Here is a 20,285-nt window from a genome sequence, read left to right as displayed (position 1 = left end):
AAAAAAAAAAAATGTTAAAACTAGTGCTGTCAAATCGATTAATCGCTTCTAACATAAAAGTTTGTGTTTATATAATATGTTTTAATACATTTGTTTTTCCAAACTGGAGCAATTTGTTATATTTTTGTAATTTTTGTATATTTGTAATTTAGAAATATAGCCTAACATTAAAGAGTATAATTGATGTGATGAATTGCTCTGTCATTTATCAGATTTACCAGTTGTTATAATTTAAATTTGTGCTGGTTATGAACAATGGGTAAAATTGGGGGACGGGGGCGGGGCTCCATTAGGGCTCCTCCCCTAACCACATGTGATCTCTCTCCAAGCTTTTGATAAAACTTGAGAACCCTGGAGATATGCAAAATCATAATAAAAATTATATATATTTTTTTGTATTCATCAGCAGTTTCTCGGCAGGAGAATGTCCAAATGTAATGTTTGAAAAGAGTTCTATCAAACGATACCTACCTTTTGACTCTCCCTGTTAGAGTTTTGGAGTTATGAGTCTTTAGTTTTGTGCGTCACTCAGACAAAACAACTCTAAAAATGCCTTCTGGGGTTAAGGGGTTAAATGCACAATTTTCAGATTTTTCCTACAAAACTTTACAGAAGCACAAGTCAAAAGTTATTTGTTAAACACCGATTACAGCTAACGTTTGCCTCGTGCATCAAGAAAATGTCAAGGTAAACCGACAATATTTCAAAAGCTTTAGTTTATTGCAATGCCATCCATGAACCACAAAATGTCTTATAAAATAAAATAGTAAGCATTTAACAAATAGATAGCTAAGAAATTCATTGTGTCATTTCCAAACAACAGGGCCAAATCCTTTCTTGTAAATCTTTATTGTGAAAAAAAAAAATCATACACACTGCTAAGATCAATATATATATTGGTACATATTAATGAGCAGTAGTTCTGCAGAACTGGAATTGTTGATTCTTGAATGACTGTTCCTCAACGCCAGTCTAACTCCTGTTGTCAGTGAAATTACCTAAATGGCATATTACAAAAAAAGCAAAAGGACATGTTTTCATCAAAAAAAAAACAACAACCTCAAACCTAAAAAACTTTGGTCTAGTTCCCTTCCATGTTCATCTCCACCTCTCCTGGACAAGGTGGTGGGAATCTTTTAATCATTTTCATTTCTGCTGACCCCCATCTTAACTAAAAGCTCTCCTTCATTGAAGAGCACAGAATGAATGTTTTCTAAGAAGGAAACCCAGTGCTCACTTTTCACAGAAGTCATAGAAAAACCTTGTTGAAGGCCTTTTAAAAGATTCATGTCAGCTTATAATCACCAGCTCTCTGAACAGTCCAACAAACTTTAAACGCGGAGCAAAAAACAGACTTTTTAAATACAGAGAAAAGGATTGTAAAACTAAACAATGCTTTTGTAACACTGATGAAGCAGCATCTTCATCCTACCAAAACGCTGAGAGACGTTCCATTATAAACAGCTTGTTTTGCGAGCGCACTGGCCTCGTCCAAACCCAAATCTCTCCAACTAAGAGCGGCCTATCTTGGGCTCATGGGCTTTTAGTGTTCCCACAGCATCCTTCACAGCATGGTAGATGATGTTCTTCACCTGTGAACAACACAAACACAACATGATCAGGCATAAACGCTGAAAAATTTATTTTGTGCTCCACAGAAGAAAGTCACATCAGGTTTGGCGGGACATATAGAAATACCTGTAGCTTGTCCTCGTGGTTCGTGTGAGTGTTGGAAAGATGCCGGAACTCTTGCGTCAGTCTAAAACAGTGCTTCACGTGTTCAGGAGAAACAAAGTCCTCTGCAACCTTGATACAGCTGTACAGATTGTGCACCTAGCAAAACCAAGATGAGGAAATTAAATTAGTATTTATGTGTCAAGTAGGGGTGCGTCATATGTATCGTCTACGATAATATCGTAATAAAGCAATAAGCCCTGTGAAGCAGTGGTTCACAGTGAATTTAGAACAGCTAAGGGGAGTTTTTAGGCACGACACGAAGCGGACAGGTATGGAGTAGTCTCAGCCTCAGACGTCACGCCCACGGAACGTTGGCTGAACGTCTGATGCATATGGCACACTTTTCTGGAAACACTTCAGGAGTTTCGAAGTCGCGAACTGATTGGTTGAATTCTACAGGATGTCCGGGAGACGTGTGTGTCGCATTCTTTATCGGCCCGCCTGGAAACAAATGCTGTGATGCCAAAACCCCTCGTGGAAGAAGAAAGCCGTTGTGTTTACAACTGTGGCAATGAGCGCTTGCCAGGATCAATTAAACGCTGGATTTTCAAAAAGTATATGAAGTTCGCGGCTCCATTGTTGCAGTAAACTTGCACAACGTTCTTGAATGAATAATTTATTAGGTGCACACCGGTCTGTTATTGTAGGGACGTCGACATTATATTGCCACGCCCCTAAACATGACGCGGAACAAAGCGAACTGTGATTGGTTGCGTTACATGTCAGTCAAACGTCCTCTTGGGCGGTCCTTGGCCAAGAAAAGCTGCGATATAGTCCTGACCTTCAGCCGTCAGTCTGAAGGTCTGGCTACGCGAGACTAGGTATGGAGTAACCTTTTTCAGTTATTCCCAAGCGTGCCGCACAAGCCCTGAAAAGTGAAGCCAAAACGTCTCGATCGGACTGGATCAAGATATCCAGCTTAATGAATGAATGCATGAATGAGGCATTTATATAGCACTTTCATATGTTTACTGTAGGCCTACACTTAAAAGCGCTTTACAATCATTTCAGGGAATCTCTCCTCAACTACCACCAGTGGTTATTATATTTGAGGAAATCACGGGATCTGGCCAAATGATTGGGTACAGAATGATGCACTTAAAATGTATCCAGAACGGTGAAGTGGGAATTAGTGCGGTTACTGTTAAGTGTTCTCGACCCAGATAGTGTTGCCTATTATAGACGAGCACGAATAAACGTCAAAAACACTTGCCACATAAAGCTTCGACCAGATTGTGAACCTACTCCGGCGGAGTCTGTGCTCGTCTATTGGCAACGCCATGATAATGCATGTTGGTAGATTGGCACCTCGAATTTTCTTTTTGTTGAAAGTCCAGATAAAAGTAAAAAGCTACTATTTTGTGTAGATCCATGTCTGAGGCAGTTCGACTTCACAAGTGCATTTCTTTACACAGACACACACACACACACACACAAAAATCAGAATTGGAAACGCCCTGTGTACCAGTGGACGCGGGCCGTTATGAATGCGCACGCAACTTCTACAGAAGACTGTATTCCACGACTTTATTCTCGAAACGTTTCGACTTTATTCTCAAAATACTAGAATTTTTTTTGTTTTTTTTTCACATGTAAAATATAGTCTTTTTGCTCCGTTTTGCCAATAAAAATAGCTCCAAACCAATCACAACACAACCGTCTCAGTGCATCACATTGGTGTTTCTTTCCTGAAAGAATCAGCATTTTCCAACGAACCAATGATTCAATGATCCATTCATATAGACTGTCGCTGCATCTGAAATCAAATACTTCCTTACTATATAGTATGCGAAAAACAGTAAGCCAAAAGAGTAGTTTGTCCCGAATGCATAATATGCGAAAAACAGTAGGCGTACAGTACCTGGATGATCTACTACTTCCAGTGAGATTCTGAAGTGCGCATTCGATGGACACTGACAGTGAAGCGACGTAACTGACGCTGGTAGGTCACGTGACAGTAGCAACATGGAAGTAGTATGTTTCTTATTATTTTAATTATGCATAATGCATAAAGGTTATAAAGCCCTTAATGAAAACGTTTATTTCTGATAAAGAATATGAAAAACTTCAGGAGTCAGTTAAACGTACCAGCACAAAAACACACTCAACAAATTGTCTAATTATCGCTATCGACAAAATCACCAAAACTACCGAGATATAATTGTGTCAATATCGCACACCCCTAGTTTCAAGTGCATGAATTTGAACTGAACTCTGGTGGACATGATCTCAGTAACTAACCTGATGTGGCGCTCCAGCTGGGATGAACACGGCATCTCCCAAAAACTGCACAATGGACCAGCCCTGGACTCCATACTCCTCGAACAGCCTGTGGCGCAGCGTCTGGTCCAGGTACCAGCTCTGGTCATGGATAGGATCGTGGTCTGGTGGGTTCTCTTGTCCTTGTTCTTCTCCAACCTGCAATAAATGGGTGAAATTAACTTCAGTCATTCATACCGTATGAAAAACATAGAAAGTAGAGAACATTGCCTAAATGTGACATTAAAAATGTCCTCAAGGCATTAGGTTTGGGCAATCTTCTTTTTTTGGGTAAACTAAAACTTTAAAAGCAATAACATCAAACAAACATCATCATTCTTTCACCTTTCGCAGGAGCTCGCGGATCTTTTCGGCGTCTTTAGCGGCGTAGATGTGCCAGAGAGCTCCAGGTTTCTCCTTGATCTCGTAGACTCTTTTCTTAGTCATGTCATCCACATCACCCTCTTCAATGGTCAGCATCACCTCTGCAGTAATAATAGCTTGGTCAGTAAACAAACACACAATCATAACTTATTGAAAACATAAAGACTTTTACACAAGACAGCGAACTACAGCTTTACTATTCATATTGATCGTAAGAGCCTCCTTTGTGTCAACACTATGGCTTTAAATGGACAAAACAGTGCATACCCATAAACACAGAATCGTGAGCACAGTGACAAAGCTCACACGTAAAATGTACACCTGCAGAAATCGTGAATCCAAAAATCTAGTTTGCTCAACTCTGCTGCTTGTATTATGTTAAAGGGATACGTTTGCTTTCTGACCAAACAGTCAGCTATTTCAAATGAAAGTTGTGGTATTAATGTACCACAGGATAAGGAATCTTTTAAGCCTAATGTTTTTCTATCATTTTCCATCTCTATGAATAGAAATGCATTAATCTAATTATAGAAAACTATACTGTCCGTACACCACAGTTATACAAATGAACTAGTGTAGAAATGTGAAAGGCTTATAGATCATTACATTTTTATTTGAAGTCCCCCTGTGGTGAAAATCAAGCTTTTAAATGTTGTTTATAAGTGTTGTATTTAATATGCTTTAAGACAAACCATGTACAAATTCATAAGTCAACACCATTGCTGAGTATTTTCTCCTTAAAACTGCAGTGAACCAAAGACAGAGACATAGAACCGCGTAAACTAAACGAGGCATGAAAAATTGTTTTCTAGGAGAATACATTTAAATGTCATTTTGGTGATCAAAGATGAGATGAGGAATAAAATTATTGACTACAGGGGGGCTTGAACTTTTATAGACCCCAATAAAACATTTTTCAAATTGCCAGACATGACAAATATATTGCTGTCCATTTAAAATTAAGATACAATTTGATTTGCTTTTTGTAGAAAATAAATATTTCAAGATTTCTATAAAGACAGTTATATACTGCTGTGGTATTAATGAAAAAAGAAACATACAGACAGCGCGTTTTCATTTAACCTGACACCAGCATCACAAAAATGTTCCATTTATTTGTTTTTTTTCAAACATGCCATCTTAAATATGGCCATTTGTTCTGTGTAGCATTTCTGCACTCCAGTACAGTAGATTATAATTTCTACAAAAATATTAAATTATTTATTTATTATAGTGTTTACTTGGTTATGGGCCACGGATGACTGCTGACTGCTCATGATGTGAATGAAATACAAAATGAAGTGTCACTATTTTTTGTGTTTACACATTGTTTAAAGGGACACTCCACCTCTGGAAAGATGAATGTGTATTTAAATTGGGTCATTTATGTAGAAGAAATGTGAAATTATTTTTGAATTTGGAGCTTTCTAGACTGAGAAAAGCCAGAAAATGTATTTTTGGCTCATGTGGATGAAAGACAACAACTCCCAGAATGCACTTGCTTCGCTGCTCTACGAGGCCACTCCCCAAGCCACCCCTACCGGTTAGAGAGCAGTTGTAAACAATAAAGCTAAGCTAAGTTACTAGTAGTCTCCGTGAGTCTGCCCGGGTTTTTGAGATCGCATATCGCACAAAATGTCCGGGATTCGGCTTTTGCGTTCTACAGTCGCCATTCATTGTGTTTACTGTGGCGAGCAGGACGAGACTCACGGTGTGTTCACACGGGGCGTCAGCGTCAACGCTTGACGGAAGGCGTGGCTGAAGTTTGGCACTGACGCCATGGTCATAGCAGCGTCAGCCAATGAAATTAGACAGGAACTCAACAACAAGCTTCATTGAACAGGATGAACGTGATTGGCTGCCGCCTGGCTACTGTATTTGCATAGAGCGATCCTGATTGGCTGACGCTTCCGTCTGCGGCGCTTCACTGGCGTTGCTCGCGGCAGAAGTTGAAAAATTCTCAACTTCTGCCGCGAGCAACGCCAGTGAAGCGCCGCCGACGGATCCACAATTCTTTTCGGCAACGCTTGACGTCACCCATTCAAAGTCAATGGGAAGCGTTGACGCTGACGCCCCGTGTGAACACACCGTAAGGCCGCGGGAGAACGACGCGAGGCCGGTGGCGTGATTACTGATGAGCGACACCTGTGAGACGCACTGGTCTCGTATCTCTCACGGAGGAGCGGGTATTTTCTTAGCAATGGTAAAACGCACATCAACCGATCACTTGTTTAGCGTTCATGTAAACACTACATTCAGATTCACCAATCGGAATGAATTCAGTTAGATTGAAACAAAAGGTGTGCATGTAAACAATGAATGGCGACCGTAGAAAGCAAAGCCGAATCCCGGACATTTAGGACGATCTCGACGGCCGGACATGCAGGTTTCTGCCGGTGAAATCAAACGCACTGGCACTGATCTGTGATAGGTCTGTTAGCGCATTAGGTCCAACCCCCTATGGGCGGGTTTGAAAGGGTGGGAACTAGTGCTTGTGGTCTTAACAGAAATCCCCCCCTCTTACACTTCCTCCTACAATGACGCAAAATGACGATTTTTGCGTCATTGTAGGAGGAAGTGTAAAGAGGCAAATACAGATTTCTCTCGTCTCAGGGGAAAATGAGAAAATGTTGCACGACCATTCAATAGTATGACTGGGTTTCTAACATTGCATCTTGCATGCGTGTTCAGATCTCCATGCGTGTACAGAATACAACTCGCACTTGTGGTCAGTTGTACGTGTGTGAGCCCTGTCAGGACTCACAGTTTTGTTATTTCTCCTCACACTGTGTTGATCTGTGCACAATCTTTTTTTTTTGTGCTCAAGTTTGGGCTTTGCGATTTCTGCAGGTTTACATTTTACGTGCAAGCTTTGTCACTGTGCTCACACTGCTGTAATTCACTTGCCCCCTGTTCATGCGCTTGCACTGTTTTGTCCATTTAATGCCATACTGCACAGGGTCTCTAAAGCATTAGTCGGGCAAGTAAATATTTAATACTAACAATAGGGCTGTCAAAATTAATGTTAACACGTACGATTAATTCTTTGTTACGCTGTTAACACCATCACCTTATCTGACAGCGTATTCTGCTATTTGCGACAACATGCTCTCTTCTCCCTACCCAACAACCAAAACTAGAAAGAGACACACACACACACAGGCCTATAAATATAATTACTGTAGTTAGTGATTGTTTTATTGGAATTACATCCCTATCTACATTGGATTGATTTTAATAACTTAAAATGTACTTGAAGTGTTTGTGCACAAAGCACTAAGAATATACAAGTATCGGATCAGGACTTCATATCAGCAGATACTCAAATTGCAATGACTCGAATCTGATCAGGGGGCCCAAAAAACTTGATCGGGACATCCCTACTCTTTTCTTGCTGTTTAAGACTGTCGCAGTCACCAACACAAGGGTGCTTCACACTGGCAGTTTAGTTGAAAACGGAGCACGGTTTGCATGGAAAATTGGTAATGTGAAAGCTGTCGTGCGGACCCGGGGTCCCGAACCTGAGGCTACCTGAAGGCGGTGGTCTAAGTTTAGTTGCACTCGAACTGTGGTGCGATTCGCGTGAATGTGAAAGCAACTCGGGTGCGCACTTGTTCAGGAATTAAAGTAACCTGCACACATGCATTTCAGTTCAACAAAACACATGTGAGGGATGACAGTGGTGATGATTTCCCTTGGATACAAGCATGAGTGAGAGTGCAGTGTCATTGTGCAGAGTGAGCGCAATTAATTAATGAATAGCTCGCAATCCACGGTCTCCTTAAAAGAGTCTGTTTGCAGTGAAGTGTCGTTCAATCTGCTGCGCATAATAGCACCAAATTAATAAAAAACACAATTTATTGACCCACGTCCTGTTTTCTGTCATGCACCGTGCACGTTTGTGAAGACATTCAGTGCATGTTAACACAACAGGGTTCGATAGAATCAAGTTGAGTGTGAAACCAGACAAACGTTTCAGGACCGGGAACAATCGCGCTCGGACTCGGACCGCAGCGAACGTGCCCAGTGTGAAAGCCGCCTCATTGATAACTGTCAGGTATTAGGGACTTATTACAACAGTGGGATTCCAATAATCACTTCCATCACCATCAGTTACTCACTCACTTGCAAAACACTTGTGCAAACATAATGGAGCAGGGCTTCAGAGCATGTTAGAAAAGATTAATACCACACACACAGAGTGGGAAAATTGTTACTATTCCTCATTGTGTGGCAGAACTACCAAACACAATAACGACATGTTTTGACTTTTTATCTTAAAAAGGAACTGAATGTGATAACTTGTGAACTACAAGAAAGTTGAGATTAATTGAAATGAAATATGTTAATCTATTGACAGCCCTACTGATCAAGCAAGCAAACGGAGCAAAGAGGCTGTATGTGGAGGGGGGCGGGGGGGGGGCACTAAATCACAATGTACTGTTGCAGTATCCCAACATATTCTACAGAAGAAAAATAAAATCTGACCAGATTCCTGGAATAAAAACAAATTCCAATTAAAATATATTTTAAAACATTTAAAAGAAAGAAAGAAAAAAAAATGACAGGATCAACAACCACCACTGAAAAAAAAAGAAGAAAAATGAAAAGAAGCTTTTTTCCTATAGCAGATAAGAATAAGATATTAAAGGGGTCATAATATTAGTCATTGCAAAACACTGCAATTTTAAACAAATCAGTCTGATATTGAACATTTATGAACCAGATTAACCAGTTCATTGATGACAACTGACTCAAGAGCGAACCATTTGATCTAGTTGCAGCGGTTAACAGAATCCGTCTTAAGAACAGACCCCTCCAGTGAGCTGTCATACAACTTCAGAGGACCTGGAATATAGTGCACATGCCTGTGACACACTAAATCGACGGACGACCAATGTCGGGCCATGGTGAGTGTCTGTCAGTCTAGTTTCTGTCATGTGTTCTGCACCGTTGGCACTAGTCGAACCCCGCAGCTTTTCAGCCAATTGAGCATGTCAGAGTCATTAGTGATAGAGTTCACTCTGATTGGCTGGTCAGCTCAGCGAACCAGTGCACAAGAAAAGCGAAAGTGAATAAAGTCAAGAGGGCACAAACAGTGCTCTGAGTGCTCATCTCATCTGAGATTTTCAATGAATCCACCTGCAGGGGGCGAGATTGGTGTGAAAGTAGTAAGCAAGCGCTGCTTTGTTTATGGTCCTCTTATTGATTCTTCTTTTGAATAATGAATACAGACTCCTGCAACCTGCTGGTATGAAGAGTTATTTCCTCTCACCGAGGCACAGAACATAAGCAAGATGGCCATTGGCTGTAGTCTTTGCAGCGTTTTCATCTTTTTGGCCCAGACGCAGGTGACGTCACAGTCCTTTGATGTTCATTGATGTCATTTGGTGTGTCTGGGTCTTTAACTATGTCTAGCGTTTTCCAAGCCTGTTCCTGGAGGCATACCAACAGTGCACATTTTGTATGTCTCCCTACTAATGAGCTGATGATTTGAATCAGGTGTGTTTGATTAGGAAGAGTTTGAAAATGTGTAGTTGTGCTGCATCCCAATTGACGTACTCTGTCCTAAATAGTATTCGAAATTAGAATTAGTGCGTCCCAAATCGTAATGTTGAAATGAGTATTTCAAATATATCTGGATTAGAGCCCTGCATTTTTAGCGTCATAGCTCACACGCAGGCCGAGCATCGCGCCCGTTATAGGCTTCTTTTTATATATTTAGACATTCATTCATTAAAAGAAACTATGGGATGCCCTGCACTTGTGGAAACAACACGAGAACATGCTGCCGCAAGCCCGCAACTCAAGACTGGCTCGCACGGTGCAGTAGCAGCGAGTGTGACTTTAGCACAGTTGTGAGAGTTAAGAAGAAAGGAGGACTGGATTAAAACCTTCCACTATGGATGCTGTGCTTTCTCTCACGATGCTCCGTAGAGGCTGTTCTTCTGGCTGTAGCCATATTAGAAGACGGTCTCATTTTTCGTTTGGGATTGGACTTTTTTTCATTAGTCTAACTGTTGGAAACTCTTGGAAATAAGAATGGCCATGCTCTGTGATGAAGCCTTGAGTTTTTGATGCATAGTCTAGGTGTAAGGCAAGACAACTTGAATTTTTTGATTGTTTGTTTAGACTGTATAGCCCGTTTCGTTTGCGAGCGCCGTTGTAAGCAGCAGAGCAGCCTGCCTCAGCTTGTCAAAAATGCCTTTTTACTGTGGTGGTGGTGGTGATAATCATATAAAATAACATTGTGATATGCTTTAAGTTTTTTGTATCTGTGGATTTTATTGTAAGCAAGTCAAGTGTTGTTTTGAGAGGCTAAATTGATCAAACATGTGGTCAACTCACTGTCAGCTACTGGCCGCTTGGTCGTCACGGGCTCCAGTCGGACTCGGGCCGAGAATTCTGATAAGCTGTCGGACAAGGGCCAGGTTAGGGTCCCGGGCTGGCGCCTACATTTGAGGCCCGTGCAGGGCTTTAACCTGGATGGTCTACTTTTTCTGGTTAGAAGTTAGAATCTGAAGTGCAGATCTGTGGATCTAATGGCTAATATTGCCCACAACCCATAGTGCATTGGACGAGGATTTGAAAAGAACTACATGCACAAATAAAACTTAAAAAGTGTTAAAAAACTACAAACATGGCGGATGTGCAAGACTGACGGTTATAAAGGGGATTGAGTGATTAAAAATCAGTATCAAACCTGACAAAAAAAGATTTATTCAATGTTATCCACATTATATTTCACCTGCAACAGCATTGTGAACTTCATGAAGATACGTTTGGTCATTCACTTTTAAATGCATTATTATGCAAACAGAGGAGAGTCTCCCGCATGAAAGACCCACGATTGGCAGATCAAAGTGCTGTATTTCTCTCAAATACAGGGAAATAAAATTAAATTAAATGTGGAGGATTTTAACTGTGACAAGGCAGTTTAAACGGTGACAGGGTGCACGGGACTAAGCGGCAGAGCGGTCCGTTAAAGACGCATCAGGGCTAATTGGGACGCAGCATTGGTGTGCCTCCACGAACAGGGTTGGGAAACACTGGTCTATACTATTACATATTACTGTGAACAACTGCTGTAGAGTGGCATGAAGAGTCTTCGAAAAAAATCTCCTTTTGTGTTGCACAGCTGAACTAGAAGCACATGGGTTTTAAATGTTGTGAGTTTTAATTTTTGGGTCAACTATTCCTTTAAAAAACATTTCGATTTCTGAAAGTAATACGTCATTATACATAAAACTCCAACTTGAAAAGAACCAAGGAAATTGTGGTTTTCTTTATTATATGACCCCTTTAAAAAATAAAGCTACTCAATCAAGTGGTCTGAAGGGGCGTAAACACAGTGAAATGTAACAACAACAAAAAACACTATGTTTTGGTGTCCTGGGAAATTCTGAATGGAGTACAAAATGGTGCACTGAGAGGTGCATTGTCCATACTTATTCCCATATATTTAATGTAAAGAGTAGTAAGAGATGGGTTAAAGCAATGGGAGTGTAGAACAAGAGAGAGCGAGAAAAGTGGGAGGGGCATGCCTAAGTTGAGACAAATGAAAAAAATGCACAGACCTTTAAATCCAGCGAGGTCTGCTTCTGTAAATGAGAAATGGTGCCACAGTCAAAAGTAGTAAGACCCTAAGAGCACAGGCCGTCCTAAAGGCCTCGACTGCATCCGGGCCACTGGCCTGTGAGTGGTTTGGATGCTAAGCTACTACAATAGCTCATAATCTGCACAGATTTTACCATGAGAGACCTCAGTCAGAGCAGATGCTATATTTAATGACACCAACAAAAATGCAGCTATGAGGGAAAGACATTCAATACATTCATTCATGAACGATACTGTACGTCTTTTTGCAAACATAGATGTTTGTTGTCACCTTACAACATTTTAAACAACCTTCAACTGTTCTTCAAATTAAATACAGCTTCTACTCTTAATAAGGTCTGCCATGGTGGCCTCTAGGAAACTACCTCTTGAGGGAGGCTTGGGACTATTATTCACCGATTTAAAATATTGTAACAAAAAGTTAGGGTCTGAATACTTTTGCAAGGCACTGTCTATATTTTGTTCTATTCGATTGCCATTTTTCCTATCTAAATATTTAATCTATGGGTAGATTCTCTAAGCTTATGCCTGAAGGGACAGTTCACCTAAAAATGTAATTACTATAATCATTCCAAACCTTTCCTTATTCCACAGAACACAAAACAATTTGTTAGACAGAATGACCAATTCAACGTTCACTTTATGAGGAAAAAGTCGCAATGAAAGTGACATCAAATTCCGCCTCTCCTTTCGTATTTCGTCAAACGGGTTCAGAACAACATGAGGGTGGTAAACAAATGACAATTTCCATTTTTAGTTAAACTAACCCTTTTAGGACAGGACGTGTTTTCAGGGAAATTAAACAGCTTGTGAACACGGTGTGGATTTTACATTTTTGGTATTTCACTGAAAGTTTGAAACCATTATTGGTGATAACATTAGCAAATAAGACAAAATATAAACAAAAAACTTGATTTAATTTTTTTTTTTTTACCTTGAGCTAATGATTACAACGGGTTTTCGTCTTTTGGCAAGAATAATAGATTACAAAATTACTCAAAATACCCATCCTTATACAGTACAGGAACAGACAACAAATCTGGGAGATACAAACTAAAATATTACAATATGATTTAGCAATATAAGTGAACAGAAACAATTAAGTAAATTAGCAATAGAAATGTTATAAAAGCTTAATGCTTACCCTTTTCTTGTTCACTTTCTCCTTCTGGGACACCCACATACACCATTACGTTGACTGCATCGGATACGTCCAGATGCAGGTTAGTGGTGCCAACCTTCCTGTCTTCTGTGGAGATCAGACCTGAGAGAGACACGGCGAAGGAAAGAGGTTAACAAAATGCCAATGTAATCCTCTTGAGTACTTGAGTGTTTTTAATGAAGATCCCTTACCATAGGCATTGTACATTTTAGGGCCCAGATCTGGCCGAACGAAGAAGTTTGGAAGACGAGAAGCCAGGTTGAGACGGCCGTCTCTCTTTGTGTACTCTGGCAGAGGAAGGTTGTCCATGAGATCATCAAACCTGCAAGAACATAAATAAGCCAAATCATAAAAACTGCTAAACACACTGGCTGCTCCTAGTTAGATATAGCACAGATGAAGATACCAAGACGCCAAATGACATCAGAAAACCTACCGAGTGGGCATCATGTCTCTGAAATCTTCTCCAGGAGGCCAGTCTTTGAGTTTTAGTACCATAGGTTGGCCATCTCCACCTTGTAACCGTTCTAGAAAAGAGAATATAATAGACCTCCAGGTTAAAGTGGATTTATGGTTAACTGGTGACCACAAAATACACTGAATAAAATTATAAACGCAACACTTTTGTTTTTGCCCCCATTTTTCATGAGCTGAACTCAAAGATCTAAGACTTTTTCTATGAACACAAAAGGCCTATTTCTCTCAAATATTGTTCACAAATATGTCTAAATCTGTGTTAGTGAGCACTTCTCCTTTGTCGAGATAATCCATCCACCTCACAGGTGTGGCATATCAAGATGCTGATTAGACAGCATGATTATTGCACAGGTGTGCCTTAGGCTGGCCACAATAAAAGGTAAGATAAAAGGTAACAAAACAAATCTAAAAAAAATCCACTCCTCTTCAATGGCTATGCGAAGTTGCTGGATATTGGCAGGACCTGGATCACACTGTCGTATACGCCGATCCAGAGCATCCCAAACATGCTCAATGGGTGACATGTCCGGTGAGTATGCTGGCCATGCAAGAACTGGGATGTTTTCAGCTTCCAGGAATTGTGTACAGATCATTGCAACATGGGGCCGTGCATTATCATGCTGCAACATGAGGTGATGGTCGTGGATGAATGACACAACAGTGGGCCCCAGGATCTCGTCACGGTATCTCTGTGCATTCAAAATGCCATCAATAAAATGCACCCGTGTTCGTTGTCCATAACATACACCTGCCCATACCATAACCCCACCGGCACCATGGGCCACTCGATCCACAACGTTGACATCAGCAAACCGCTCACCCACATAACGCCATACACGCTGTCTGCCATCTGCCCTGTACAGTGAAAACCAGGATTCATCCGTGAAGAGAACTCCTCTCCAAAGAGCATTTGCCCACTCAAGTCGGTTACGACAACGACCTGCGCCTTTGGAGACAGCTTATGGTAGAGAAATGAGCATTCAATTCACGGGCAACAGCTCTGGTGGACATTCCTGCAGTCAGCATGCCAATTGCACGCTCCCTCAAAGCTTGCAACATCTGTGGCATTGTGCTGTGTGATAAAACTGCACATTTAAGAGTGGCCTTTTATTGTGGCCAGCCTGAGGCACACCTGTGCAATAATCATGCGGTCTAATCAGCATCTTGATATGCCACACCTGTGAGGTGGATGGATTATCTCGACAAAGGAGAAGTGCTCACTAACACAGATTTAGACATATTTGTGAACAATATTTGAGAGAAATAGGCCTTTTGTGTACATAGAAAAAGTCTTAGAACTTTGAGTTCAGCTCATGAAAAATGGGGGCAAAAACAAAAGTGTTGCGTTTATAATTTTGTTCAGTGTAGTTAAGGATGTTAGGGATCATAGTTGGGGATTTTTACAATTATTCAACAATAAATTAAACTGTTGTTGTTCTTGTTAAAGCATACAGTCCAATCTTGCTCAGAATTTTAAAATCTAAAGATGTTAAAGCGTCTGTACTCACTGGAAATAACCTGGAAGCCATCCCAAAAGTCTCTGACTTTGACATCAGAGATGATGGCGCAGTTCCTACAGTTGACCAGGTCTACATCCTGGTCTCCAAACTCCTGGCTGAAAGCCTCAGGCTTCCATAAGTTACCCTTCAGCTTCCTGTGTATGCCCGAGACCAGCACAGGCTTAAAAAAAAAAAAAAAGTGTTATTAGCATCAGTGGAACACAACTGATGAAACAAAAGTTCTTCCATTTGACTGTCACTGCTCACCTGTCCTTGTTTCCAGCACTCTCTGAAGATCTTCCAGTTGTTGCTGTTGCTGGGGTCCTGTAGGCAGAGTAAACGGCCATCACACAGCCAGGAGTGGGAGGTGTGGGGGTCGAGTACGCTGAGGCCCATCATCCCCTCTCTGCGAGGAACAGTCCCAGACTCGCCGCCTTCTGCTGACCCCGACACACGCCGACCCTCTGCCTTCTTTGTCTCTACTACTGATGCAATGATATGATCCAGGAAATTAGGAAGACCTCCCTTCATTTTATCAGCCTGCTAAGGAGGGAAAAAACAAAACTATATTAATAAAAATCTCAAAAGTCTAAAAAAATAATGCAAGATAGATGTAAGTTAAAGCGCTGATACTTACACCAGCAGTGGAGAACACTGAAGGGAAGGGGACTCCTCCCTCTGTGGGACCTTGCGGGAGCTTTCCAGGGCCATAGTTCAGCAGATCTCGGAGGCTAGTACCCTCTGCTTTGGGTTGGGATGGGCCAGCACCCAGCAGCAGACTATTGAAGAGCTTGGGGTTGGACCCCGAGGGTTTGGGAAGGGTACTGAAGGAGTCCAGGCCAAACGGAGTGCGAGGGTCACGACCCATCATGGAACGCAGAGACTCTGAAAAATGATAAAGCAAGAGGGAGAGCCTGAGCACATGGTATCTGCACAGAGTCCTTGCAAAGATTCACCAAGAAGCTGCAAATTCAAGAGATTCATTCATTTTATGAAGTATGTAACCAATCCATCAAATGTTATAATGCGGAAATTTAGTCACAAATTTCTTCTTAAAGAGTTGGGGACAGCAAGGGGGAAAAAAAACAGTACTAAAGTCGAATAAAATGTAGATAAGAATATAATCATGCATAGTTTTGGATAGAAAGATGAACAGGCTTATCAACTTAAAAAAACACTTTATAGTACTTTACTGTTACTTGAAACAAAATAGGCAGTACAGATCAACCCATATGATTTACCAATATAGATAATTTTTATACATGTTGAAGTGTCTGATAACCAGTGCAGAACCAACATTTAATAGTTTTATTTGTGTTTTGCACAATGGTAACAAAATTATTAGACTACAAAAATAACATAAGGGGAACTAGCTCACAAAATATTTTTAAAAGAAAGCTAAAAACTTACTTTAGCTTTTAACTAAAATGAATGTAAAATGAATTTACTAAAACTAAAATTACTTGCTTGAAATTCCTTCTGTATTCATTGACTTTTTCACCTAATTTTTGCATTCTTTGTATTTTGTTTTTCTTTCATCTTTCTTTTCATTTATCTTTTGTTATGCATTAAATAAATACTAATTTCATCTTTTTTCATATTAGAAAGTGAGTTTCATGTTATATTAATTATGGCATTTATTTTTATTCGTTTTTATGTAAAGAACTTGTAATGGTTTTTATTGTGAAGCACTTTGATCTGCATTTCTTGAACAAAAGATGCTTTACAAATATAGCTAATTATTATTATTACAGTTATACCGTTAACAATACAATATAAACAATAAAATATAATAATAATAATATCTTTGCATACATATAAGAAAAATGATGTATAAACATGATAAATATAACGGTCCACGATAATTTGGGTCAAATCTAAGTTTAAAACAGCAAAAGCAAAAACCAGTTGAGTTGCACTTTATTTTACAGTATGTGTCCTTCCCTAAGAAAATACTGGGTAACATAAGGGTAACATAAGGTAACTATAGGGGTTAAAGTTAGGTGAATGTTCAGGGTTAGTACCTAGTTATTGTAATTACTGTAATAAGTACATAGTATGTACATGGTGAGTAGGACTGTAAAATAAAGTGCTACCCGCAGTTGAGAACCACTGTTATAAAGTACCTCCACATTGTCTCACCTTTAGGCTCCTTTTGCGTGGCCAGGTCAGCCAACCAGTGCAGGGCTGAGGAACTGGCCTTGCTATCTTTAGCGGCTGGTGTCGGGGCAGCAGGAGGGCTAGACGCGCTGCTGTTTGTCCCACTCGTGCTTGATGTTGTGTCAGCAATGCCCGCCTCTTCAACGGGTTCTGTTTTGACCACTACACCTGCTGCAGATTCCCCATTGGGGCGGGTTGTGGCTGAAGTGGTGCTGGCTCCATTCCCCGAAGTGTGAGCTGTACTCGACTACACCAATTAAGAGATAAAAGATGAGATATTGAGACTAAATATTGCAGAAACATATCATGTTTTTTTCTTTCTAAAGGTATCAAAAAGAAAACTTGCCTGTGAAAGGCCATTTGGAGCACTGGGCCGCACCAAGGGTTTGTTATGTCGACTAATGCAGGGACAGTTCGCTTTGATCCCCCATTTACCTCTGGCTGAGTGTACCATGTCACCTATGCTGTACAAGGCTAAAGGGGTACAAGGAGAAAGTATAAATGTGTCTCCAGTTACCGTGATTTCACTTCATTTTAAATCTACATATATTTAATAGGAATAAATGCACTAACCTGTGCCAGGTATAATTTGAGTGGGCATGAGGTTCTGTGGTTCGTGTGGCTGGCCTTTAGCACACTTCAGCCATGAGAACACCTCTTCCTCAGGACTGTCGTCTACTGAAAGAGTGGAAGGAGGAGTCAGAGACATGCTGTAATGGATGTGCATGACACAAGATATCAAACAAAATGAGCATTGGGCTAGTCATTCTTGTTGCATGTCTACCTTCAGGTGGCCTGTTCTTGCGTAGCCGGTAGCAGTCAAGACAAACACCGAAGCCGCATTTGCGACACACCCAGTGGATGTTGAACAGTGTCGTTTCACACACATCGCACATTTCTCTCACTCCCCTCACAGCTCGCTTCCATGCCACTTTTTCTGCAAAATCACAGAAGATTATCAGATTTAATGCAAGTCTTTAATAGAGTTTTAAAATAGTCACTAACTTTTTGTTTTTGTTGTTTTTTTTATGTTAGTTTTGTTAATATTTTAGTGAACATTTATAACAAGACAAATGTTATACTTTTTATTTTAGTTAAAATAACTCTGTTAAAATAACTGTTGTTTTTTTTTGCACTGCTAGCTTTTATTTAAATAACAGTCTCAACTATTAAGTCCTTAAGTGTTCACACTAAAATAAGTGACATTGAGGTCCTAAAAGGTGCTGCATAACCAAAAATTATTATTATGTTTATTGCTGATAAAACAACACATGGAAAAGTGTCTAAACCCCTTTACATTGGGCCTTATTCATAAAACTTGAGTAGATTGTGTAATAAGAGATTTTTTATGAATAATTTGCTCTACTTATATTCCATGAATGAAGACTGAAATATCACAACAATGATGGAAGATATACTTTTTTTAATTGCTCAGATAACAAGCAATTCATTCACGTGTCCACATTTTTTCCAAACTTTTAAATGTGTAATTTCTAGACCTAGAAAAGTCATGTAAATCAATAAAATCTTAAAGTTTCATGAACATTCGTTGGTTAAAAAAAAGGTGTGAAACGAAGAAAATTCCACTCTAACTGGAATCTTTAAATTTATTAAAGGAAAATGTTACTTTTTTGTTTTTAATCTGATTTGAAGAGTCCATAAAACAAGGTTAAAGGGATAGTTCACCCAATAATGAAAATTTTGTCATCATTTACTCACCTTCATGTTGCGCCAAACCTGTATGAGTTTCTTTCTTCTGTTGAACACAAAAAGAGAAAATTGTTGAAAAATGTTGGTTTCTGGTCCCCATTGACTTCCATAATAGGAAAAAAAAATTCAGTCAATGGGGACCAGAAACCAACATTTTTCAAAATATCTTCTTTTATGCTTAACAGAACAAAGAAACTCATTCAGGTTTGTAATGACATGAGGGTGAGTAAATGATGACAGAACTTTCATTTTTGGGTGAACTATCCCTTTAAGAACTACTGAACTACTATATGTGCAAACAGTGTTTGGTTTTATGTCATACTTTGTTATGATTTATTCAGATTATAAGTTACACGGTTACTTACGATGGGGCTCTACCATCATCATAGCCTCTTTCTCTGACATGACCAATTGGCAAAACTGGTCACCCACGTTTGCTAAAATATATTTGGACGTGTCCAGGTCAAGTCCTTCATGTACCGCGAGGGAGGGCAGCCACAGCCCCATTGCCATGCTGTCACTCTGCTGCGGGCTCAGGAAACCTTCCACACGAAGGATTCCCTTCTTAGTGAAAGCCAGCCTGTTACAACACAAGTCAAGATGTCAGAGTCATACCTTAGACAAGAGTTAAGCAAGTCATACCAAAAGTTGTCTGAATCTTATTCACCTGCGAAAGTGGAAGAATCGGCAGGCCACGTTTGGGTCATCATCATCCGAGTCTTGCTCGCGGGATTTCCGGTAGCGCTCCAGACGGCACTCGCGGCATTTGTGCAGGTGGGGAGCCACGTTAATGCAAGAGCCGTCTTGCAGGAAGGACTCTCCGGACTGCTTCAAGCGCCGAACCTTACTCTGGTCCTTCAACACGGACTGTCCCACTAGATAAATGTTCACACATGAACTCAAAATCAGGTGACCGTGAATGCTGACTGATCTATCAAAATGAACTACTGATTGGCGGACGACCGTTGTGGATTTTTTGATGGCGATGATGCCGATATCTTAGAAAGAAAGGTGGCCGATGGACAGAACTGTTAAACAAAGACAGTAAACTAATGAATAGTTCTGCAGGGATGACATTTTTGTAGGCCAAAACCCAGGCAAGTTTATATCACTTCCGGTTCTATCATAATGAAGTCAATGGGTTTTTGGTTAAATGCCTGAAATAAGGTCTGAGGTGAAAACAAGTTCAAGGGTCAATCCATGTCAAAGCAACTAAATTTCGGAAACTTCCCAGGCTCAAATTTAAATCAAAGAAAGATAGACAAACAAAAATAGTGATG

At 40.3% G+C, this 20,285-nt stretch overlaps 1 protein-coding gene across 7 annotated transcripts in view; it reads right to left on the bottom strand.

The window, feature by feature from the left end:
• Positions 1–698: 698 nt before the first annotated feature.
• kdm3b (lysine (K)-specific demethylase 3B) overlaps positions 699–20,285 on the bottom strand; it is a 29,576-nt gene continuing 9,989 nt past the window's right edge. For 2 of the 7 annotated variants that reach the window (XM_084133367.1, XM_084133373.1), the window contains 17 exons: positions 19,673–19,880; positions 19,371–19,585; positions 18,080–18,232; positions 17,869–17,973; positions 17,642–17,769; positions 17,278–17,542; positions 15,773–16,020; positions 15,403–15,678; positions 15,145–15,316; positions 13,596–13,686; positions 13,351–13,481; positions 13,142–13,261; positions 11,958–11,981; positions 4,342–4,481; positions 3,979–4,155; positions 1,699–1,833; positions 699–1,592 (listed from right to left, as the gene is read on the bottom strand). In XM_084133367.1, coding sequence (XP_083989493.1) covers positions 1,512–1,592; positions 1,699–1,833; positions 3,979–4,155; positions 4,342–4,481; positions 11,958–11,981; positions 13,142–13,261; positions 13,351–13,481; positions 13,596–13,686; positions 15,145–15,316; positions 15,403–15,678; positions 15,773–16,020; positions 17,278–17,542; positions 17,642–17,769; positions 17,869–17,973; positions 18,080–18,232; positions 19,371–19,585; positions 19,673–19,880 — 2,669 coding nt within the window. In that variant the 3' untranslated portion in view covers positions 699–1,511. The remainder of the gene's footprint in view (positions 1,593–1,698; positions 1,834–3,978; positions 4,156–4,341; positions 4,482–11,957; positions 11,982–13,141; positions 13,262–13,350; positions 13,482–13,595; positions 13,687–15,144; positions 15,317–15,402; positions 15,679–15,772; positions 16,021–17,277; positions 17,543–17,641; positions 17,770–17,868; positions 17,974–18,079; positions 18,233–19,370; positions 19,586–19,672; positions 19,881–20,285) is intronic. The other 5 variants (XM_084133368.1, XM_084133369.1, XM_084133370.1 and 2 more) reach the window with 5 other exon arrangements.

Source organism: Abramis brama (assembly GCF_963993115.1).
Source record: "Abramis brama genome assembly, chromosome: 13".
Lineage (NCBI taxonomy): Eukaryota > Metazoa > Chordata > Actinopteri > Cypriniformes > Leuciscidae > Abramis > Abramis brama.
Note: the sequence above shows the minus strand (reverse complement) of the source record. Positions and strands in the feature narration are given on the sequence as shown.